The following is a 25806-nucleotide window of genomic DNA, read 5'->3' as shown; positions in this document are numbered from 1 at the left end:
GAATTCCACCGTTTCTGGTGGAAGATGCTCTTGGAAGTTAAGGGGCAGGACTGGGACTTCTCGTGCGCTTCTGTCCATCTTTTGAATGATCGCCTATTGCAGCTGGTGTGTGGCGCTCTCGAGATCTGTTCTTGTTTCGATGCGTGGTATCTCACCCATCGCATAGTGTATGGCGCGCTGGAATCTCATCCAGTCGATGACTCGCTTTGTTGGGTTGTCTGCTTCCACTTCACCTCTTCCTATTGTAAACAGGATGGGGTTGTGGTCTAACGAACCTTCGTCTAGTACTTCCATCTCCGTAGTATCGATGTTCTGCACTAGTGCGATGTCAAGAATGTCAGGGACTTGGTCTTCTCGTGGGTAGTGCGTTGGTGTGTTCGGTGCTACTACCACGATGTCCTCAAATTTGTCTAGAATTCTGACTAGATCTTTGCCTCTCTTATTTCCATAACTACAGTTCCAGTCTCGCGACTTTGCGTTGAAGTCGCCGATGGCAACTGTTGGGTGGTGGTCTGGAAAAATTTCTGCTATGTCGGTTCTTTCTAATCTTATACTTTGCGGAGGCAGGTATACCGACGATATTCTTTACTAGTAGCGCCCCCCCCCCCCCCCCCCCCCCCCCCCCCCCCCCCCGGCGCGGCGCCTCCCTGGCCTGTCTGTCCTATATACGTTGTATCCTGGGATTCTGTAGCTCTTTTCGCTTCTCAACCTTGTCTCCTGCAGTTCCATGACGTCTATGTCTAGACGCGATGGCAGCTCCAGTAGCTCGTTTTGCCTGTCTGTGGAACCGTTTATATTCCACGATCCTATTTTCAGTTGTTCCGGGATTCCTGCAGGCATTACTGTCTTCCGGGTGCTTGAATTAGTGCAGCAAAGACCGCTTGCGCGATCTATTGCTGTTCCGTCGTTAGCTTACTCAGAACTCTGATTAGTTCGTTGCCGCTGTCTGATTACTTTTTTTGTAGGGTCGTCTTTTTGGCCGACGGCTGCTGTTTAGGCCTCTGTCTTTCGGCTTCTCTGGGCCAGTTGCATGTTGTTGTCCTCGGCTTCGGGAACATTTTACAACCTCTATAACTTGCCGGGTGCGCTTCCAAGCAGTTCGCGCACTTCGCTGGCGTATCTGTTGTCTTCTTGCAGTCTCTGCTTTCGTGGTTTTCACCGCACTTCACGCAATGTGCCTTTGAATGGCAGCATCTTTGCGAGTGTCCAAAGAATTGACACCTGTGACATTGGGACACTAGTCACTTATTTGTTCTTTGCGGCTGCACCCGCTCTATTAGGTTTACGCACGTTCTCAGTGCGAATATCTTCACTTCTTTTTTTGGCACTTTCACCAGGAATAGTGGTAGCACCTTCCTGTTTCGCCTTGATATCATACAGTGACCTTCAAGCACCGTGAAACGTTCTTTCGTCAGGTCGTTTCCAATGTCTTCCGCCTCCTCATTCTCTGGAATTCCGCGGATGACCGCGTGTAAAGGTATCTCTCTATTGATGGAAGTCCAATTTTTTGTCTTCCAGATATCTGGTGGCTTTACGCCATTCCGCCTCATCATTTGTATGTAAATATATCCCGTCTCTCGTTAGTTTGGCTTTGTTGTAACCGATTTCTTTGCTTCGAGATCTTTTGATACCTCGTTCTATTTCTTGGTATCGTGTAAGACTATTGGTGGCGGCTTTCCTGGTTCTGTGGTTGGTACCGCTTCTTTTTCTTTTGGGGTTGGTTCCACTTCTTAGTGGTTGGCCTCTCTGGAATGTTGGTCGGTGTTTCAGTTTCTACAGTTGGCACTATTTGTTTAATGGCGCCCGTTTCCTGTAGCGTGTTCATGTCCTCGCTTGATTTTTCATCATGACTTGCCGCTTTCGCGGCTTTCTCCTGCGCTATACGGCTTCTTGTTTTTCTATTTGGCCTAGCTCTTTCAACTAATTCAAACCCGTCTTCCTCCGAGTCGGTGTTTGTTGTGCTGTCCGGGTCAGGTGGCCGCTTGGTTTGGCGCATTTCATCTCTTTTCTCGTTTTTCTCAGGCTGTTTTGGCTTTTCGACTCCTTCAGCCCTTGTGCCAGATTGCGCCCTAGATGGTCCTGTGTTTGTCCGTGTTCTTTGGACTCATTTTTCTTCAACATAGTTCAGCCTTTCATCCAGCTGTTTTATTAGGCTTGTCAGCTCGTCCTTTTGCTGGCGCAGCCTATAGTTTTCCGTCTCTAGGAGTTCTAGTTTTTCCTCCATAATTTCCATTACGGAGCCCTAAAATCCTAAAAAAGAAAATGAAAACGAATTATTTTTCTTTCTTTTTTCTTTTCTTTCGAACTGATTATTTTGGTATTGAAATCTGACTGTAGGTTGAAAAAATAAAACTGAGAAGTTCATCCGTAATAGACGAAGACGAAATGAACAGTTTGATACTGATGGTTGTTCAGAAAGAAACCTTTTTAACTTTTAGACTAGGTTACTGCCATGTCTAGTTGGAAAAGGAACATTAGGACAATTCCGTTCATAATCGCAACATATCTAGGTTTGAGAGATCCACAGAAATATACATTGTCTGCGTCGAACATGTGCATTTCTTTTGGAAGACGCTGGGTCAGTATGATCACGTTTAAACGCCATGGTGGATGGCGGTTGGTGATTATTCCGAGGACGGTGTATCTTAAAAATATGAGTTTTTGGGGCTTCCGGTAAGCATGCTAGATTCGCAGTATCTTGCTGAAACATGAATTAGCAACGTTAGTTAACCACTATGTAACTATCGATAGTTCCTTCAGAAGTTACCATTCGCATGTGGTTTGTTGATATTTATTCAATTTTTTTCTTGTCAGCACTTTGAACCAATTTTTCAGTTGGGTATACTACAATATTTGCAACACATCAAGGAAAAATGAAATCTCGATTATGTGGTGAATATTGCACGATTTCACCATTTAGTCGATAGTACATTTATTATGTCTTCAAATGTGGAGAATACAGCCAAATGTACTCGAAGTAGGTAATGTACGTGAACCTGAAATGTATAAATGTTTTAATTTGAAGGAAATCATCGGAGAACCTGCTACAAAGCTTCACGTAGGCAGGAGTAGAAATGACCAGGTAGCTACAGATATGAAATTATGGTTATTATCAAATACGAAATTATTGGATGAAGGTATCAGGCATTTGATTAGGAAAATGGTCTTCAGGGCTTCCCAAGAAATTGATATTATTATGCCTGGGTATACTCATCTACAGAGAGCCCAACCTGTCAGATGGAGTCACTTTCTGTTGAGGTAAGTTCTGACAGATCTGATCTTTCCTACTCGCAAATAGTTTCTTATTTTTCGATCAAAGGCCACAAGTGCAGATTTGTGATGCACTGTTTGGAACCTTTGGTGTAGTAATGAATATTATTTGAGTTTTTTCCCAACACCAAACCTTTATTTTAATACCTCGACATGTGTTTGGATCACCAAGTGATCATCTTGAAGAGGAAGATCAAACTTTTGATCTGGAGTTTTTTCCCAACACCAAACATGAAGCAAAAGTTTGAATTTCCTCAGGAAGGGTTGTCGTTCGTAGGGATGCGACATCTGGTTAACGGATAAACAAAAGCAGATGATCATTTGGTGATTGAAATACGTGTCGAGGTGTTGAAATAATGGTTTAGTAATATTCAGAATTGCAGATATTGAACTAAACTCTTAGTAGCATTAAAAATCAAAATCGAAACTACTGGTGTAGGTGAATAATTGTCACACACATCATATCTGTGATATTATTCCCGATTTCACTAACCAATTTGGCGACATCAGGAAATAACCTATGTTGATCCTAAACACTTTCAATTTTTCACTGATGGCGTGAAAGATTTGGTGAGAATGAGGATTATTTAAACCTCTTACTAATTTTGAACAAAGTACGAGTAGTATATTTGCTGAACAGGACTTGTAGTCCTTGTGCATGAATATCTTTCAAGTTTCTCTTTGGCTTCGCTTACTGCTCCTCTCCAACTCTTCTATCGACTATCTTGTCTCTCCAGTTCTCGACGTTCATTCTTTTCAAATTATTTGGTACCGTTTCCAGCAATTCTTTAACAGCCTGCCCTTTCTGTTTTTTCCAATTGCTTTTCCATTCAGTATCATTATATAATTGTTATATTTCAATCTATAAACATGTCCTATCCATCTGACTCTATGGCTTTATAAAAATCTTCCAAATTTTCATTAGCCATGTAAGTAACCATACCTATATTATTCGTAATGTTTTCCTTTCACACCTTTCCAATTTTTCTTCTTTACTTTTGTTCAGCACCCACGCCTCACTTGTATATATCGCTATTGCCCTAATTAGTGACTTAATAAAATATTTCCCTGGCTTTTTTCGACTCACATTTCCACTTTTATTATAATGTTCTTATCATTCTATAAATATGTAAATTCTTTGACTTTTTCGACCCGGTTTTTTTTTTGCACCCAAATTTCTGAAGGTACCATTCTGTGTTGAATCTCTCATCGCCATGTACTTTGTCTTTTCCTGGTTGATTTTCAATCCAAATATCTTCGCCATTTTAGATATTTTGCTTACGACTCAGTACTTTTTTAGTTTTTGCTAATAATGTAATGTCATCGATGAATATCACTTGAAATTTTGATTCGAAAATGTGATTGATTCCATTAATATAAAGGTTGATTTCTGCAGAATTTGAAACAAAAAAATATATTTGTATATCTCGATTTCAGTCACGCTTGGAGTTTGAAGAACGACAATGACAAATTGGGAACCTTTCGAAAGGCAACAAGTGTTATGCCATTAGGAAGTGGTGCTTTAGCAGGAAACCCATTCAGTATTGATCGTATCAGCTTAGCCAACTCTTTGAAATTTGAAGAAATTACCCCAAACAGTATGCAAGCTGTTAGTGACAGGGATTTCATTGGTATGTATTGTAAATTATTCACGAAAATCTGACAAGTTGATCATAAAACTGGTGTTATATGCTAGGAATCGCACGGTAAAAAGTAATATCTCGTTAATCCTTAGCTCGCGCTAGTTTTGACTTTCGAGAGTTGTCGTTCGTAGGCTGGCGACAGATTTTATCGGATTTCATGATATGATTCATTAATTTTTTAAGAAAATTTTATCGATATGAAGAAACAGCATTTCACGATTAACGAAAATAGAAATTTTTTATGTACAGGAGATATGATTAAAAGTATTTCTTGTTGAATTGGAGTTCAGAAAGCATATATTCAATTTCAAAAAAATAATATTAGGTTGAGAATTAATGATATAAAAAATATTTTATGAATTATCTACATTGTTGGGAATAATTGTTTTCTAACCTAATCGATTTGAAACCTGCCCATTTGATACTCAGAAAATACGTATTCTGTATAACAACGATTTGCAATCACTTCTTTTGATAATATGACATTGCATTTCAAGTTTTTCAAAAATTTCAAATGATAATTTTTTCAAATATCAAAAATTTCAAACAGTCAATCCAAAAATGATTTTCTGACAAGTACTGTTTATTTTATTCTGTCCATTAAATCAACTTACCCTTTACTCATTTGTGGTCGGTATATCGATACCGTAATGTGTTCGACATTAGACCAGTTCTCACTCAAAAATGATAATTAGAAATGTCACTGAAATTTGTAGAACTTGTGCAACTTATGTACACTATTTTTTGCCATATTGACATAAACTAAGATAATAATAATAACGACATATAATTATTACGAAAGTAACTGCCCAAATTCAAAGTTATAGCCAACCAAAAAATACATACTGTTTGCCGCCGTCTCTAAAATTTATTGGGGAAAAACATCCACGGCCATATATATCCAACTTCTCTTAAACCAACCCTAGTGAATGAAGAATATCATTATGGAATAGACCGAAATTACTATTTTTATACTACTTAGCTTACGTAGAATTACTAATTTTTATTTCATAACCTATATATGTATTTATAGTTTAGACATTTTTACTTGTGAAATCATTTTTTCTACCAACTTTAGTGAATGAAAAATGTTGGAAAACCATGGAACATACTCCTGATTATTATTTTCTGTATATTTTGCTCAACTAAAATCGGTAATTTTCATTTTATTGAACCTTATATTTATTGAAACCTATTGAAAATGTAAGTCCTTTTGTTTGTGAAATAAATGTTTCTACCAACTTTAATAAATGAATAAATCAAAAATATTGGAAAACTGCAGAATAGACTTTTAATCACCTACCGGACTCATAAATAAATAAAATAAAATGCTATTTCAGCACTCGGGAATTTTATGTTGAAGAAGATTGTTTGTTTTTAAGTTTAATAACAAAATAAAATGTTTCAGTGAATATCAAGATTCAAAAAATTGCAGCATATTTATAATACAAAAAGTGGGTTACTACCAAATAATGTTGAAAATTGAAGATTGTTATAAGAGAGCAGAAAAAACAGGTTTTCCAATATCTCTCGGAAAATGGTTATTGAAAACTTTTGAGCTCAATTTCATTTCATAGAGGGTATAGTTTCAATTTTGAGAAAAACCATTCACTATCCCAGACATTCACCTCATTTCAACCCTTTGTACCTTGAATCGACTTCAATTTGTTATTTCCGTTATGAGCATAATATTTTATTTCTATAACTATTTTCATGCCGTTATTGATTCTATACTCTTCAAATATTATTTTCATTGACTTATCAATAATCCTAAGTAAAGTCAAACACCATTGATGCAAGATGAACATATCTTGAAGTTTGCCTTTTCAAAAGTCCGTAGTCGGGGATCCTTGGATACATTTTCCATCGATATCATAAATTATATCTTCGTCATACCAACTTACTAAGTATTGTTCTCTCTCAAAGTCAGCTGTTTTTGAGAGACATTTCATAATCTGTCATATGAATGAGGTTTTCGTTTTCAGCGGAATTTTTATTTTGGGCGTCCATGGTGGGGATCCATCTCAGCAGGCTTGCAGAAGATCTGATTTTATTCAGTTCAAAAGAATTTGGTTTCATTAATCTCTCAGATGCATATTCGACTGGGAGTAGTCTGATGCCTCAAAAAAGGAATCCAGATAGTTTAGAATTGATAAGGGGAATAGGAGGAAGTTTGTTTGGTGAAGTAAGTAGTCGTTGATGAGAAAAAATGCGGAAATTATGGCTAAAATAGTATATTATTTCAACGAGCAATAAATGTGTTCATTTCTCGTGAGAATAAAGTTTGTCGTAAATCATATGGACGAGTACCTATTTGACAATTTTTGACGAGTGGAATACTGTTCTTTTTATAACTTATATCAGGAGTATTTCAAAATAAGTTTTATTTATGAAGAATATCCCGTTTCGTAACAGAAAGCAACCTGAAACATTTATTGAAAAATATTTCTTACTTTTATTATATGATTCAATTTCAAATGAGTGGCTGAAAAAAATTAAACAAATATCGTTTCAGTGGGATTGAAAATCCTGATCTCAGAATGCAATTACCAAAATCAAAAGTCTTTATTCACAAATCATGTATATCCCAACTGTATGCACTCCTAGGGAGTCGAGAGGGGGAATTCTTAAACAGTCATCCTCACGACCCTGCCGAGAAGGGGAGACAGTGAAGAGCGTCCCTCACGTTGGTAGTGAGATCTTGTCAATTTTAAACTTGCATTCCATTAAATCGGACTTCCATTGTTTGATATAATATAAATTGATTTGAAATCCTTGAAAGAATCTGTATGAAATTAAAAAGAATAGCTGAAAAATAATAATTATATTAAGCAAAAAAAAACTGTAATTACCATTACTATTAACACGAGATGGAAATTGAAACATTATTGACAAGACATGAAAATTAAAAATTATAAATTGAGAGATTCCAAGCCAAGTTTCTTCACGACGTTTCGATTGTTATTATCCACCTTCAAACAATTTTAACCTTATTTCAACTTTCCCAAGAAACATTGACTGTTTATAATAGGGAAATCCAAACTCAAAATGTGTATGAAAATATATAAACATGTTCAATAATGAATTGCCAAATGTGAAAATACTATTCATTTAATAAATATTTTTTCGAAAGTACTTTGAATTTTAGAGCAAATTTCATGTTATTGAGCTTGGGTGGCAGCTTATTATAAATTATTACATTCCATTAGTTCGGATTTCCATTGTCTAATATGATACAAATTGATTCGAAATCCCTGAAAGAATCTGTAGACAAATGAAAAGCTTTGCTGAAAAGTAACAATCATATTAAGCAAAAGAAACCGAAATTACAATGAAATAAAATACCCGAAGATGATTGTGGATACTAACAATCGAAACGTCGTGAAGTAACTTGGTTTGGAACTTTTTAGTTTTTAATTTTCATTTCATTAATTAGTTCTTGATTTTCATCCCGTGTTAACATTTGAATTATTTGATTTTTTGGTTGTTGCTTGTATTTTATTTCATTGTAATTTCGGTTTCTTTTGCTTAATATAATTGTTATTTTTCAGCTAATCTTTTCAATTTTCTATAGATTCTTTCGGGGATTTCAAATCAATTCATATCATATTAGAAAATGGAAGTCCGAATCAATGAAACATTGCCAACCACCTTCAAACAAACATAAATTATTACATCATTATACAAGGTGCAACGTTTCCCTATTCCGTTTGTGGTCTGAATTATGCATGAAATGTCATTTCGAATGGGGAGGTGAATGATGGAACAAATGCAAATTGATAAAGTCAATCCAAATTCAATACATTTTTTTTTATTTGAAATTTTTGATAGATGTACTCTGTTTTTTTTTAATGATTGGTATCTGCAGATACATAAATGGAAATCAAATATTTTAATGTAATATACATGGAACTATAATATATGTTCTCCAAATATTTATAATCAATATGATATCTTATTCTTTAAAGAATACCGATAATCAGTGAATTTTTTTTTCGAAGTTTTTCAAGATGAAAATTAATAACACTATTCATGATAAAAATTGAACAATTTTCACAAACCTTTTCATTTCTAGACGCGTTCCGCTAACACGATAGTATAGAATGATTTTGAAAAATTCAATATTAATTTGGAAGCAGAAATAAGTTTCATTCAAATTATGAATTACTTCATCTTTTATAGAATCAAAGTTAGATACACAATAAATGATGGTAGTATCGTCTGCAAATAGCTTAATTGAACCTTTTAATTTCAACAATGAAATATAATTAATATACATAAAAAATAATAAAGGTCCCAATACTGATCCCTGTGAAACCCCATGTGATAATTTTCTATAATGACTAATACTATTTTATATCTTCACAAACTACTTACTGGAAAACTTTCAAACCCACGGTGAATTCCACCTCTAATTGATACACAGACTTTCAGTTCGCGTTCTCCAATACTATAATCATGTATATAAGTTGTGACATAAAACTATTCAAATTTTAATTGCCTTGTTATCAAGTGATGATCTTTTGAAAAATATCTGTTCCTTCATCACATTATGAATTTCTGGTGGTATATAGGACAGAGGATATATAGGACAAAGGATAAGATTAATAGATACGGAATAAATAAAAAATATATCTTACATTTTTTTAAAACTTTTTCACTCTCGAATCACAAATTGTTTTCTGTAACGTACACTACACTTGTGAGCGGCGCACTGACTGGAGTGGTAAGGCTTATAGCCCAACGCGAATCTACTGTGAAAAAGACGCAACTATTGCTTTACCCTTTCTGTCCAATATGGCGTTGACTCACTGTGCCCTTCTGACGCACTATTGCCACAATGACCCTATATATATTTTTTTTTGATAGAAACTATATATTTCAGGAGGAGCTGTCAGTTCAATGATTGAGTTTGACGTTCTGAATTGGGTAAATTTTCAAGGTTCATTTACAAATGGAAATAATTGAAATACGACAGTTGGTATCTGAAAGTTACTTTAACCTATGAATAATCTATAGTACATTCTATAGTATAGTCTGAGAGTGAAAGAATTTTAAGAATACAAACATGTCGGTACATCAAAGAAAGCAACATAGTCGTCTCAAGCAAGTGGCTCTGCAATTCATCCACAAAGTCACTGAAATATTTCTACTCGCTATGCCCCTTGAGGACGTCGCTAACGAGCCATTAAAATAGTGACTTGCAACAAACAACTTCAAAAGAGGTGGCCGACACTTTTTCTCATATTGCGTTAAAGACGGTATTAATAAGCGTCGGACTGGGGATGTTAATATACATTTCCAATGATATATTCTGTATGATGCAAAGATAATTGAAATATCGTGAAAACTGATCTTGTTTGAATATTTTATTTTGAGAAGGACAATTTATATTTGAAATAGTTTTTTATTTAGGATTGCTACCTTCAACAGATCTATAAAATAATCAGAATATTATTCGTTGAGTGATTCTTCACTGAATGAATCAGTTTCATTAGGATTGATGACATCAGGAATTATTTTTTCTGATAATGAGTCTATGCGATCATCCAGGTCATACATCTCTATTTCGATTATAATTGTTTTGTGGATACATTTTTCCTAAGCTTCTTGGTCGACTGTTTCCAGAGCACTGTACAGGCGTTTATTCACTCAACACAGTTTGAAGTTCTTGTTATTCCTTGCGATGAATTCTTCAACTTGAGCCCAAACCAATTCTACTGGATTCAATTTATAGTGATAAGGCGGCAACCGAAGAACCGACATTCCTTCGGTCTTCGCCATCTCATCGGTGATATACCTGACGAATTTTGACTTATGAAGTTTGGCCAAGTTGAGGGGCTCCGCTTTCAACATGGTTGACTCGAAAGGAATAGGTTTTATTTGTAACCACTCAGTAATATATGCCTTCCTCCAACACGATGTCGGCAGATTCTCGAATCGTCTACTCTGGTAACTTGCATTATCCATTACTACCGAGGTGCTGCCTATGTGAGTTATGATCAGATGACGACATTTTCCAAGTGAAATTTTTAAACCAATGGACCAACCTTCGATGAAGGTTCGTCTTCCAGTTTTGATGTTCTGGTCTTGCGAAACGTTCGAGACGGTATGACTCTCTTCGACCCATGTTTCATCCAAACAAAAAATGTATTTACCCAGTGTTCTGGCTTTCTTTATTTCTCTTAAATAGTTTCTTCATTCTACAATCTCTGTCCTATTAGGAGTGATAGAATTCTTGACTTCTTCGTCGATAACCAAACACTTTCTGCCAGTGGATACTTTCGGCTTCAAAAAGCCTTGAGTTCCTTAAGAATTCTAAAAATTGTCGATCTACTGACACCGATCAGACTCGCGCATTTTTGCACTTACTCCTAACTTTTTATTTTGGGTGGATATTGTATTCTTAAAGAATTATAATAATTCATAACAATTGTTTTGCCATTTATATTTAATGCTGACAGTTTCGGACGCTTCACTAGCTTCCATGTTGTATAGTTTTTCATTTAAGGATATATTATAGAAGATTTTGTGTGTGGAATTTCAAAAACATTTACAAATTTCACTTTATTGAGATTGAGATTGTCAAATATATTCAAAAACTCTTTCAAAAAAGTGATTTTCTCACCTTTGAATGCGAGATTGATTTTTTTGAGCTTGTGCATCGAGAAGAGTTAAATATGTCGAAAAGTTTGTCCATATTTTTTTCCTTAGGCTTCATATTCAACATACATTTTTAAGGCTGTCGAAACGGTGGCACTGAATAACTGGGTTGCAAATGGACATTTCATTTTCTCGAAGTTAGTGGGAAAGACATGAGAATCTGTTAGTTTTGAAGCCCCAAGAATTAAATACTTTTTTCTTCAGTATAATATTTAATTATGTAATCCTTTGTAATAGTTTTATGCCATAATATAAAATTATATTTCATTAGCATATTTCTCGAAGCTTTAATAAGAAGAGGTATATCAAACATTGTTGGTCATTTACATAAAAAAATTGATTATCGAGAAAAACATTCAAGATTTTTTTCAATTGGATGTTATTAGATCCCATCCACTAAATCCATTAAATAATTTTCTTAGAGTTTAATTAAAACAATGATTTTTACATTAGGCCCGGAAAAATATATTGATAAACATTTGCATTTAAATGCAAACTATATCTTCTACCTTTGGGGACATTTTGACTTAAGCATAATTGTAAATTGAGAAAAATCTGCGGTCTCTCTTGATGAGCAAGCCTTAATGATCAGTTCTTGCAAGTTTCCGTCATTTTCTTTGCACGGTTTTTCGTTTTGCCTTTTTAAAGCAACGTTTTCCTTTTGTAACGTCTTTTCTCAGTCTTTCCTTCTTAGGTGTATGGCTTGATAAAATCGCAGGTGTCTGAACATAAGTACTAGACTTGGGAGACGAGGTTGGGGTAAAAGAGATTTGCTTAATCTATTAATGGTACGTCGTCTTTCTCAGAGGTTCTTTGCAATGTACTAGATTTTGGGAATGACGTTGAAGTAGAAGGGATGACCAAATATAATAATGGCGTGTCGTTTGTCCCAGAGGTTTCTAAAATTGAAAATGGTAAAACATAATCATTATAAATGGCATTATCATACCTATATCAGTAATTCACTTTGATGTCCCGATAAATATCGTTGGTTCAGCATTTTGTCGTAGAAGTTTTTTCTTATGTCTACATTTTCAAAATGACTGCCACGTAAACGATAACTACTTTTGTACATTGTTTCTAATTTGTTAAGAAAATCAGATCTGCAGCATGCTGCAGATTGAACAACTTATCAGGTACTACTTACCTTTCGGGATCTTTCGGGAATCTATGAAATTTCTCACCACAATTGTACGCCTTGTTTTTGCAATCATTGAAGCAGAACACATCTACTGATCTCTTTAATAATGTCTTTTTTACATCTCCCATTTTCTAATCACTTACAATAATAACAACAGCGAATAAACTAAACACAATATCAATTTCCGACCGTTTATTATAACTTATTCGATGCCCGTGGTACCGTCGAATCCTTCGATACTACAGCACTGCACGCGTTGGATGAGAATATCATCCTAAGAGCGGTTGAAGGTGCCCGGCAACTCGGGCGGATGGTAAGAGAGCCTACTTGTTGTGTTATTCTACTGTGCCTCTGCCATGCCCTTTAAACTTCCAATAGAAAATAATGTAATATTTTCTTCCTATGGAAAAAGCCAAGTCGGTCCTATTAATGGGTGCAGTGTGTTTGTTGACGGTATAATTCAATGGAATCTATATTTATACCGCCTTAAAGAAACAATGTTTTTTTAATCCCCTTCAACTATATACTTATTTGTTGGAGAATTTCTTGGTTACTAGTGGACATATTTTCACATTTGTCGTAGTTGATTTGTTATTTTGTTTGTTATGAATGATATTTTTCAAAAATAATTTTGTATATTCATTTATTCAATTCGTTGAGAGATTTGAATGCAATACGCCTATGGCACTAATATCTTTTTGAAGAGATTACTTTGAACTTAATTTCTCTCTTCCTTCCTTTGGAGTTTCCACAATTTTGTTTATATCAAGATGGATAAGTGAAAGTCAAACAGTGTTTCTCCTAACGATAATGAAGTTATGAATTTGCTTATCCAAGAAGTGAGTTATGGATCATTTTACCTACTTACCTAACAAGAAATATTCATGCAATTGACGTTTTTTCCCAATAGTCATAGAAAAAGTTATATAATCAATTTTCCGCAAGCAAAACTTGGTATCAATAAACAGAATAATCATTAAAATGTATCTTTATCTTATAATTTTTGATTATTTACGGATAAATGGTTGAACCACATATATCTGTAGATATCATGAAAAAGTTGTTATTGTGTGTCAGGATTTCAATTCAATCTGGTCAATTGTGCTATTTTCTCCACTAGTGTGGAGAACTAGAAAATTGATACTATTGTACTTGTTCATTGAATATTTTCTGTAACTGGGTGTTTTATCTGTTTAAATAACTATCCATACATCTATTTAGCTAATCCAAAACGGAGAATGTTTTCTCATCTCACCATATTTTTTTTCAGTGTTGCTCCTTTGTTTTGGTTCTCAAAAGTTTACCGTCAACTTACAACAAAGATCTGCAAAGTGATAAGGAAGCCATGTTTAAGGCATTCGATAAATTGAAATCCCTACTGGATGTAGCTATAGGTACCGTTGAAACATTGAAGGTTAATGAAGATAAATGTCGATTAGCTCTGAGTTTGGAAATGTTGGCAACCGATGTTGCGTATTATTTGGTGAGAAAAGGTGTTCCTTTCAGAGAAGCTCATCATCTAGCAGGCCAGGTGGTTTCCGAATCAGAGAAGAAAAAGGTCAACCTCAGTGATTTGACGTTAGGAGAATTGAAACTGATTAGGTAAATACCTTAATATTTGCTTAGCTGTGTGGAATTTTTCTTGAACAATGTTGAATTTCATGTTTAGGATGGGCAATAATGGGAGACACTCTAAATCTCTTTTTAATTGCAATTTAAAAGAGTAAAATATCGGGAAAGAAAGTTTATGGCTTTCTACTACTCCATCTCGATACAAAAATTAATCACTCCTAAATAATAAAAAAATAACCTTTCAATTCAAGTAACATATCGTTCTGATCGAGTCACATTTTTTTTATTACAATTTACCTGAACTTTGCGAATATAAAGGCCGGTCCAGACGCTCCGTTTTGTAAAACGTGTTGTCTGCACAGTTCAACACATTGCAGATGAACCGTTACGTGTGGACTGGAAATCTGTGCAGTTTTGAAACGGGCGCGAAGAGCGTATAGTGGTAGCGATAACTGAGCTTCGGAGCATAGATATCCTGGAACTGCGCGGACAAGTCGGTGCATGTAGACGGACGCTCCTTTTTCCGACTTGTTTTGTTCACCAGTTTCGTTGTTTGTGAGTGACAATAGTTTGTTTGTGAGCGACAATGGCTGACCTGAGGCAATGTTCTCGGGAGTTTCTCACAGAATTTATTGCATTATATGAAAGTTTTCCATGCCTTTGGCGTATCAAATCCAAGTAGTATAGTGACAGGGATAAGAAGGCGCAGGCGTATGAAATGTTAGTCGAAAAATTTAAAGAAATTGATTCTACTGCAAACAGAGAAACAGTTGTTAAAAAAATTAATTCGTTGAGAAGTGTTTACCGTAAAGAAGTAGCAAAATGCAATAAATCGAATCGATCTGGGGCTGGAGAAGACGAAATCTACAAGCCAGCTCTGTGGTATTTTGATTTGTTACACTTCCTAAATGATCAGGAGACACCAAGGAAATCTAGGAATACCATGATTGAAAATGACGAGTCAGAAGTTGATGAACCATCAGAACAGGTAAGAAAAAAAATTTCCTTTATAGAATCGTTTTATTAATTTATTTACATACATGACACCATTAATTGTTTAAAGTTATGAAATTATGTTGCCAACGAACAGAACCCTCATTATTGAAGTACTCTTTGAATTGTTCTCTGACTGTGATAGCATTATTGAAAATCTGGCCTCTTCTTCCACGCTGTAGGTCGTGTAATAATTGTAGGTCACATCTTTCACATAATTCAATAGTACATTCAGAAATATTTTCCCGATTCATACTTTCAGGAGGTGTGTAGTTTTGGGGTGATCTTCTGCGCAAACAGTTGTGTAAAGCGCAACACGCAAGAACTACAGTATCGACGTTGTCCAGCTTCAAATTAATACTTGTTTGGAAAATACGAAATCTTGAAGCCAAAATTCCGAATGTGTTTTCAACAACACGCCTCGCCCTAGATAGGCGGTAATTGAAAATTCTTCGCTCCCTTGTTGATGCTTCTCGTCGATAAGGTTCAAGAAGTTCTCGACTCATAGCAAAAGCTTCATCACCAACAAAAACGTATCCTAAAACTCTGTTTGAACTTCCAATGCACCGGTATTTTGGAATGCTCAACTCGTTGTCAACGAGCTTTTCATAAAATGTAGTGTTATTTATGACCCCTCCATCTGAGATCCTACCATTTGTGCCTATATCACAATACAAAAATTCGCAATTGGCATTGGCTATTGCCATAAGAACAACACTGTGGGTTTTTTTTGTAATTGAAATAATAGGACCCACTTCCTTTAGGTGGCACAATCCTAATATGTTTTCCGTCAATTGACCCTAAACAATGAGGGAACTGCCACAGTCGTTCAAACTCAGCTTCCAGCCACTCCTCTTCAGTCTTTGGAAACTGAAACAGAAAGAAAAATCGTGAGCAGCAAAACCTTCCACCACGTCACTTCCCCACAGGCAAAGGTATCTAGCCCCCAACGTGTTATTTTCATAATACAAGACTATGCATCCTACAATTTGCTCTCCAGCCTTTCTAATTTATTCGACCATTATTTTAAAAATAATGAAAATTATGAAGATCGATAATTGTTCAATATTTTCAGATGGAAGGAGATGTGCATACGAGTTCAGCTGACGCTCTATCCGCTGAAGCGCCTGCTACTCCTCTTTCCGAAGCATCAACTTCTTGTTCCAATGCAACATTGTCCCGAAATACTTCAAGATCACACTCTTCAACTCGTAAGAGAAAGGCAGTTCCAAATGATGACGACACAAGTGACGTTATGAAATTGGTAGGAAAGAAACTGGAGTCGCTACAGGCAGAGGATGCTTTCCACGTGTTTGGAAAACATGTTGGTAATAAACTCAGAGATGTCCCTAGTTCACAAAACGCAATCGCCCAGAAACTAATTTCTGATGTTTTATTCGAAGTGGAGTTGGGTACACTAACAAGAAATTTTCAACTTGTTGATATGACTAGCCAGCGATAAGATGATTTTGGTTTAATGAATGGGCGGAATTGGCGTCAACAGAATATGCCCCAACAATTGAGAATGCCACATACTCTGTCTTCACAAGTTGGACCATACCACTCCTTCTCGCAGCAGTCGCAGCCTATGCCACATAACTATGTCCCAGAACAACTTACACGCACTCATGAGTATGAAACAATTAGCCAAATTCCGGCAGTTTCACGCATCATCCCACAGAACGGTGAAGAAGATCTACAGACACACACACATCAAGTCCTTGCCCCCTCTTCTGCTGCAAAATTCTTGTCAACATATTAACCAAACTGAGACACATGCCTGCATTTTCATTCTGCTTACCCTAAGTATTGTGAAACACTGATGTTTTTAAGGTTATTATAAATATAATATAAGTAATAGCATTATTACTTACCTTCAAGTATTCATTCTTCAGCACCTTGAAGATAGCTTTGCATGTTTCAGGAATGATTTCACTTAAGGATTGTTTCGATATTATTGTTGTGAATTCTAGGTCTTCGTAACTTCTGCCAGTTGCCAAAAATCTTAAAGTTGCTGTCAGCCTTTCATGTGGTGATATTGCTGTTCTCATACAAGTATTTTCTTTGATGATATGCGGTGTTACTAATTCCAATAAATAGGTATACGTTTCTATATCCATTCTCACGTAGTTCCTCCAATCATTAGGTTCATCACGTAATTCACGCAGTAATGTAATATGGGAAGAGTGCTGCCTTTTTAGAAGCCACTTCCGCGTCCACTTTGAACGCCTGGTACTTCTGAGACGTTTCAATCTTCCATTTATCACAAGACAGCATGCCAAAATTGACCAGAGTAGTACCTCCTCCATGATTATCACTGATTATAAAAAATACTACAAATGAAGCAAAATAGCCTGAGTTGAGGAAGAAAAAGCGTGGAGGCTGAGAACAAATGATGATTTTTCAACGGAGATACGGAGATAACTTCGCGGACAGTACTGTCCCCAGTTTATAAAATAACAATAAAATAACAAATTGAGCGAAATCCACAGATAACTCCGCACCATGTGGACGCTCCAACAATTGCAACGTTTTCATTCCATCTTTAAACTGCGCAAATAAAACGTTGTGCAAAATGTAGCGTCTGGACCGACCTTAACAATATAACTCGATCAATACCCGCAAAAAGTGCAAAAAAGGGGACAGATTCACCTATTCGTGATTTGGTTATGTTTCAATGAATTGAGAAGTTTGCTTCATTATTACAATTACCTATTTAACGGAATTCATATCATTTTTTGTCATATTTTGTGTTCAAATGATATTGGCAATACAAAATTTCACATCCGGAAGACAATTCTGTAATAATCAAAAACAAATTGTACAAAATCTGTTTATAATGAATCGGGAACAAATCCTAGGTAAACTTTCTTCAATTGCTTGGATTATCGCTTTATAAATTTTTGTTTATTTATTTGGGAAGTATGATGTGGGAAACAAAAGGTTCCATCTATTCAAACCTTTTTTATCTGATGCGTCCAAACTCAGTCGCATTCTATTCAGCTTGCATATCCGCCTGTTTTCTCTGAGTTTCATTGGGCGGTAGAGGACATTTAACCAATTTGGAAGCAACAGTATATACATTATTCAAAATTATTCCGCCAGTTCCATGAGTACACAAATCCAATATTGTTTTTCTGATCAGTACTATATCAAAACAAAAGATATAGTCATCATGGCTAAATGTTTGGTTGCCCTGTTTCGATAGAATATAGGCTGTTTTCCACTTTTCAAGAGATAGTCAGATACCGTCGCGAAATTACGTTTAAAAAAAGTTATCAAAGACGCAACTAACTATCGAGGTCAATCCATCAACCAATCATGAAGATCGGTTGGTCAAAAATTGTAGCATTGTTAAAATAGGCATTGAATATTACCTGGAGTCGAAATAGACGGCGTGGAATCGTCAGGGGCGAACGGGTGGTGTCGAAACGTCGGCATCGAAACATGAAGATTTCATTCAAATACATACTCTTATACTTTTTTTACAGTGTAGATTCAAGATTTGTCTAATATTTTGTTTTTTTTACATAAGAATCTTGTTACAAAATCATTCTTCTGCACCCATTAAGAGGTGCAACATTACATTGATATGTTCACACTTGAATACAATATTAGATAAAGAGTTATTAAAACAAGGTTTAATTTGGAACATGACTTCGTATACTTTCAATAAATTGATGAATGTAGCCTATACTATGTGGTAGGAGATCACCATAAAAATGAAAAATGTCCTTGTAGGACTAAGTCAATGAATCTGACCCTGAAACTACCGAGTGGGTTCTCAGATATCCACTGCTGTTTAATAAACTAGGAGGCTAGGTGGTGCTGCCGGGAAGTAAATTATCGCCTCCACAAGAGCAGGAAATTTTATGGATCTGCCATGCACCATATTCTCAACAACCAGCAGAAGCTAAATCTGTATCAGGACAGGAATTAAACTCCCTCTGAGCAGGTCAGCAAATATTGTACTCAAACAAAAAAGCAAAAAGCGAAGAAGCCATTCACATGGCTTGACGGCTGATGTATTATCAATTGTCAGGTGTACCTTACAGATGCCCTCATATTGAAAGGTTGCTGCGGTCATTAACGTGAGCATCTTGCACCTTGAATTTTCGACTGGTTTGGATACTTGTCATTTAGCCACTTTCAAACCAGCCGTAATAATGAACTGGTACCCAAAATCTAATTTTAGTTGAAAACTCGGCTTGACAATTTTCAACACAGTCGCACTTCATTTCAGAAGAAAAAGAGGCGCTTGCAACGATATTACTACATAATGTAGAAAAAAAATTGTAAACGGACTCTATTTTCCTCATTGAGGTGCATGATAATTATTTTGAACGATGATATTTACGGTTTGTTTGCAGATTCACAAAAAGAGAATGGTTAATTCAATTTCCAACATTGGAGTTTTGGTTAGAGAATTAAAATACTTGTCAAACGAGTTATCACAAGACTGCTTTTGTATTTGAAAAAAAAGTTGTTAGCACCCTCTCAGCGACGAATTATGCATTACTGTTGTAATTCTTATCAAATATGTGCACCTGAATTCCTTTCAATAGCTAAAAGAGTTAACGAGTTTAACCGATTCTAGCCGTAAATGTGCAGGTCCTTTCACAAAGTCAATTCACAGAACGTCAAGTTTGATTTAATTGTAAAGAATAAATAGAGCAGATGAAACACATTTTTCAAACACTACAACAATATTGGGATAATTTTTGGAATATCTTACTTTTTGTTTTATAATTCTGGGGTTAGTATCGAGGTGTATTTTTCAAGAAGTTTGAAAAAAGAGCTTTAAATAAATAGAGTACCAGTTTTACTATTACTATTGGTGTTCAACAAACATTCTTGCTTACCTTCTAACGGCAAGAAGAACAAATCATAATTAATTTGATTATATACAAAATTCTCAGGATGAACTTTCTGAACACGAAATTCTTGTTGTCACAGACATTGAATATTGTTGTTTTATTGCAGTGAACATTTTGAACACGATATTGAAAAAGTTTGGAATTACGAAAATAGTATTGAACAGTATCAAGCCACCGGAGGGACAGCAAAGTCCAGTGTTGAGAAGCAAATTGAAAAATTACAAATATTTCTACAAGAGGACGTTGCACTGGATTCCAAATGATATTTTGATTTTTCAATATACTTAGATTTTTGTGAAATTAAATTGGTTTCGAACATTTCGATTTTCTTTAGTTCCCAAATATATTTCTGCAGGATCTTGTGGCGTAAGAAATGAAAATATAAAGATCATCCCGGTTGGTCTTTATTGAATGCCTTGTAACTGATCTTATTTACATCTTGTGAAATAATCTGAAGAAAGCTTCTATATTGCTCAAATTTGTTCTTATACTTATCCAATTCTTCTTTAAGTTTCAAGTTATCTTTTTTCAGTTTGCGAACTTCAGCTTTCAAATCCCCAACTACTTTTTCCAGTTTTTCTATGATTATTTTCGTTTCGTTTCTCCACTGATGGCCGAGTTTGTCTTTTGAATCCAGTTGATTCTGAAGTTGGTTCATTCGCTCCGTATAAGCTGTTGTTATTTCAAAAATTTTGTCTGCCTGAACCTGTGCCATAAGCCTGAAAATTTCAATATAGTTGAATATAATCAATTTTCAGTTCAATTTCTTTGCCGATACGTCATGAGGCATGTTCAACCCGGAAATCGTATTACTTTATAATTATAATTCCCAAGAAACAACAAAGGTTGATAAAATAGGGAAGAATGTTTGCATCAAAATGAAAAATGCATTTGATGATGTTCAACTTTAATTTAGTAAATAATTTTACTTCTGAATGTATTAATTTTTTTTATATTTAAGAGAATTAGGTAAATCATAATGAGTTACAACTCATGGGTGATGAGTTGATATGTTTCCAATCAGTTTTATTTTAGAAATATCTTCAGTGTATTTTTATAGTTTACTCATCTGCAGCGCATGTATAACGTCAAAATGAAATGATAGTAAGTTTTTATAGTTCACTATCACGGAATACATCACAGACGAGGCACCCAGCAAAGAACAGGTGAATTAAATTTATTGACAAATGACAATCTAAAGTTGATTATTATCAACATAACATAAAAATTTCGAAGTTTTTAGTGAACATGAACATGGACAAATGAAGTTAGTTTAGTTTGAATGTTGGTCCAATCATTTACCGAGGTGATATCGTGATGATTTTTCAACAGCAATTAAATAATACGTGTATCGGATAACTTTTGAATTATTTTAATTCGCCTCTGAAAATGATATTATATATCTCCAACATAGAATCTTGACTCCTCAACATCAAAGTGCCCCCAGATGGGTGTCTCTTTTGTGAACTATTCTGTTTCTACGGTTCAGACTCGTTCAGTTTGTGTCTGAAAGTTATTTCTTTGCACCATTTACACATTTTTTGTGGAGATATTTTTTTGTGAGATTCAAAATATTTTTTGTATAAAGATGGAGAAGTAGAAAGCCAAAACCTTTCCCAAAAATTGTTCTCTCCTAAAAATATACCTCTTTAAATTCAAACAAAATTCCTATGGCTGAGATTCCAATAAGCGAATGAATGTCATTACGTCCTGTCATCGATGACATGAGTAGATTCAACGAACCTTTTTCCTGAAGTACGAAAAATCACTCACTAGCAGCGCTAGTAGTTCGGTAGGGACAAACACTGCCTAATCCTCATATAAACATTTGGTAAAGTACAATTAAAAAAAATGTTTTTAACAGGAGAAGATGTTCTTGGAGCAAAACTAAAATTTGAAACTGTGAAGGATAACAATGTTGTACCATTGAAACGTTGGCTTGCATGCCGTAATTTAAAAGTGACTGAAAAAAAGTGACTTAATATACAGGTTAGTATACAGACTCTAGTAGAAGAGTAGCGGTAGATTGAAACTGTAATAAATGAAATTAAAAATAATTATGAATTTCAGATTTATTTCCCAGTGAAATATGAATCAAATATAGATGGTAATGAAATAAATTTAATTAAATATAATAGATGAATATAATTTAATAAACGATTGAGGTTATATCTCATTCTAATCAATGGTTAATAATTAACTATGAAAAATGTACTATTCATTTTATCTTGCGAACATACATATGAATATCTATTCATTTTTTGCACTGTTAAATCCACTCTCCTCGAAGTATGTATCCATTTCTTAAATCTAACCTCATTAATAAGAGGTTTTATAAATGGTATAAAAAACACGTTTTCTTCCGTACAATTCGCAAAACAGCAATGCTTTGTTGGCATTATACTAGCACAAAATAATTTTTTTATATCAGATTTATATTTTTAAATAATAAATTGATATTACGTAAATAAGACTGTTTTACATGTGAATAGTTTATGTTTGTCCTTACTAATAGTGATGCCTCTCGTGACACGTTCGCCGTACTATTCTCAGGAAAAAGGCTCATTCATTCGTGACATACAGTCATAATTTTATGAATGAATTGAGTGTTATCTCAGAATGTCATCCAGATTGGTGTTGAAGAGGCAATAAGGCAAGTTTCTTATTTCTAAATATCGGATGTTCATCAGTGAGGATGCCATTGTTCCATGTGAGTGAAATTTTTCCTCTTCCTTTACTATATTGTGTAGAAATCCTGTGAATGCAATCTAATTCAATTCCATAATGAATGTTTGGAATATAATAGGGACGGAGAAAAGTGTTTTTTGTATAATGCAATGTTCATATAAAAGTAGTTGTTTCGAAAGTTTTTTTTGTGTAATTCAATGTTTATATGAAAGCAGCTGTTTCGAAAGGGATTTCTTTTTCAGTTTGTGTCTGAAAGTTACTTCTTTGCATGATTTACACTTCTTCGTATTGAATAAATTTTCTCAAATTTAATGCTTTCTTATTTTATTTGGAACATTCACACATTTTATTGTATAACATGGGTTTAATTATGTATCAATGAATGAAAAGCATGGAAATATTTGAACGTATTGGTTTTGATATATTGGAATACAAGAAATGGCACTGTCATGGTGAGTTTTGTTTCCTTTCTCATCTATTTTATAGTCGATTTATGTTAAAATTGTTGAGTCAACGAGGGATGCAAACAAGAAGATATTGCGCGAATATTACACATTCATCAATATTTCTCGTATTGTGAAGCGATACAATGAGACTGGAGACCTACAAAAGGCGGCCTGGTCAATTAAGCAAGTACATCAAGAGATGTACAACGCCAAGAAATGATCAATATTTGAAACTTCAATCTTTGCGAAATCGCACGCTTACAGCTTCGCATCTTACAAATTATTTACTGAGTACAAGTTAACATAAGTGTCAAAACAGTAATAAGAAGACTCAAAGAAATTGGTTCAAAACCAAAAAGCCCTGCCAGAGTTCCTAAGCTTCTCCCACGTCACAAATCTAAACCGTTACAATTTGCCATAGCCCAAGTCAACTAGAATGAACATCAGCGGGGAAAAATCTTTTCACAGATCAACAAGAATACCGTTATGGAAACCAGATGGACGTGGTCGAGTATACAGAAGATCTGGAGAACGTTTCGCGGAATGTAATCTTGTATATAATGTTAGCTTTGGTGGTGGAGCTTAAAAGGTGAATTTAAGAATGAATGCTGACTGGTACATACGCAACATCCTTGAAGAGCATGTTTTACCTTACGACGGCTCCATGGATTACGACAATTCCGTGCTAATGCATGACAATGCTCGTGTATATGCTGCAAGAATAGTCACTCAGTATCGTGAAATTGTTGGACTTGGATTGTTGGCAGTTGAGTGGCCACCAAACAGTCCTGACGCATAAAACATATTTGGGATATCCTAAAAAGACATATATGAACACGAAATCTAGCTCCTAACTCAATTGCAGAATTGAGAATTGCTGCACAGGAAGAACGGAATCGAAATCCACAGAAAAACATAAGATACCTTTTACGCAGTATGCCCTGGAGGATGCAGCTAGCGGAGGAAACACTAAGTACTTAACTGTTATTATGTTGCTTGTTCTGATTGAATATTATTACCAAAACTAGTCTATTCCATTACTTCTTCTACAAGTGTGTAATAAAGTTTCAATATTTGGATTATTTGGCAATCAATATACGTTAAATACTTCAGTGTATATCATTTAATAATGAAAACTGCATAAAGATTCAGACAAATAGAAATGAACATGAAATCACTCCCTACTCCCAACTTCCTACAGTGTAGGAAGTTGAGACTGGCCTGAATGAATTGTTCCTATAGATGATTTGATGAAATAAAGTGCAATATTTTTGTCTGTAAGTGTATAATTAGCTAATTAAACGCCAACTACATGGGTATTACACCCAATTATACACAAACTAGAATCAAAGTTCATAAATACTACACCCAATTAATCCGACACTGAAGTAATGAATTATACCTTCGTGTTTCATCTTCAAAAGTAGTTGACCAGATAAAATTCGTAATTTTATTGAATAATTCGTTGAGATACATCAAAACATTCCATGATGTAAGGAACAATTTGAATAGAAACTTTTTGATAACAATTTTATGGTGCGAGGATGAACTTTCATTGTCTGAAAAGGTATTAATATATTTGAAATATATGGAATAATATATAAAATGAAAATGATGAAAATAAGCAAAAAAATTCAAGCATTTTCTGCTATTCCAGATTTTTTATTTTTTTGTCGCTAGGTTTTATTCTTGAGCTCGCCAATACTTCAACAACTTCTTGGTTTCACCGACATGAGATTTTCCGCTTCCACATGGTATTCGGTGAATGCAATTCTTGGAGTTGCAGGCAGCGTTGGTGCCTTGGTTTTCATGAGGTTGCTACGTATCGAGGTCCCAGATTTGGAGCAGGTTCAAATTTGTGATGCAATGTTTGGAACCTTTGGTGTAGTAATGAATGTTACTGGAGTTTTTTCCCAACACCAAACCATTATTTCAACACCTCGACACGTGTTTCGATCACCAAGTGATAATCTTCAAGGGGAAGATCAAACAGTTTGATCGAGGTGTTGAAATAACGGTTTGGTGTTGGAAAAAAATTCTAGTAATATTCAGGTTCAATCATTGAACTTTGACTCGATCCTTTTTCTCCTCTCCGACAGTGCGAGGAATAGATATGGTTGTGACGATCTCTCTTCTACCGGCTTTTTGGAGTAACCATTCTGCTAAAGAGCTTGAATCCACGGTCAATTAGGGTCTTGACGATTCCTCTCTTGATAGATTGGTCGTGATGAGATTCGTAATTCAGGTATTGTTCTGCTTCAGTTGGTTTTCGATATACATATGTTTCCTACTTGTCGTTCCCCTTCACCATTACGTCTGAAACAGCAATTTATTGTGAACTTTCTTCTCAATATTGTTAATGTTATGAAAGGTTTCACGCTGTTGAGGTATCTTAACCAGACGAGGGGTTTCTTATGAGAAGAATCCGTTGGAAATAGCAGTTCCTGACATAGCATTCTACTAATTCTACTAATTTCATGGTTACTTCTATGGGTAACTTGTCCTATCTTCCA

At 35.1% G+C, this 25806-nt stretch overlaps 3 protein-coding genes across 8 annotated transcripts in view; 2 read left to right on the top strand and 1 right to left on the bottom strand.

Annotated features, from left to right (window-relative positions):
* The window catches only part of Argl (Argininosuccinate lyase), a 35177-nt gene extending 14700 nt beyond the window's left edge, over positions 1–20477 (top strand). For all 4 annotated transcript variants that reach the window (XM_074182513.1, XM_023160252.2, XM_074182512.1 and 1 more), the window contains 5 exons: positions 3026–3258; positions 4708–4901; positions 6899–7098; positions 13988–14319; positions 20266–20477. In XM_074182513.1, coding sequence (XP_074038614.1) covers positions 3026–3258; positions 4708–4901; positions 6899–7098; positions 13988–14319; positions 20266–20422 — 1116 coding nt within the window. In that variant the 3' untranslated portion in view covers positions 20423–20477. The remainder of the gene's footprint in view (positions 1–3025; positions 3259–4707; positions 4902–6898; positions 7099–13987; positions 14320–20265) is intronic.
* On the top strand, positions 14344–17125 carry LOC141485589 (uncharacterized). Its single transcript, XM_074182515.1, has 2 exons — positions 14344–15277; positions 16358–17125. Exons 1-2 carry the CDS (start codon positions 15008–15010, stop codon positions 16742–16744), a joined length of 657 nt encoding a protein of 218 aa, XP_074038616.1. The 5' UTR covers positions 14344–15007; the 3' UTR covers positions 16745–17125.
* Positions 20478–20541: 64 nt separating the features above from the next.
* The window catches only part of LOC111505448 (uncharacterized), a 39041-nt gene continuing 33776 nt past the window's right edge, over positions 20542–25806 (bottom strand). For all 3 annotated transcript variants that reach the window (XM_074182509.1, XM_074182511.1, XM_074182510.1), the window contains exon 6: positions 20542–20878. In XM_074182509.1, coding sequence (XP_074038610.1) covers positions 20548–20878 — 331 coding nt within the window. In that variant the 3' untranslated portion in view covers positions 20542–20547. The remainder of the gene's footprint in view (positions 20879–25806) is intronic.

This window comes from Leptinotarsa decemlineata, unplaced genomic scaffold (assembly GCF_025532065.1).
Source record: "Leptinotarsa decemlineata unplaced genomic scaffold, Ldec_3_MD MMD2_tig00026328_RagTag_RagTag, whole genome shotgun sequence".
Lineage (NCBI taxonomy): Eukaryota > Metazoa > Arthropoda > Insecta > Coleoptera > Chrysomelidae > Leptinotarsa > Leptinotarsa decemlineata.
This window is presented reverse-complemented; position numbering and strand designations above follow the sequence as displayed.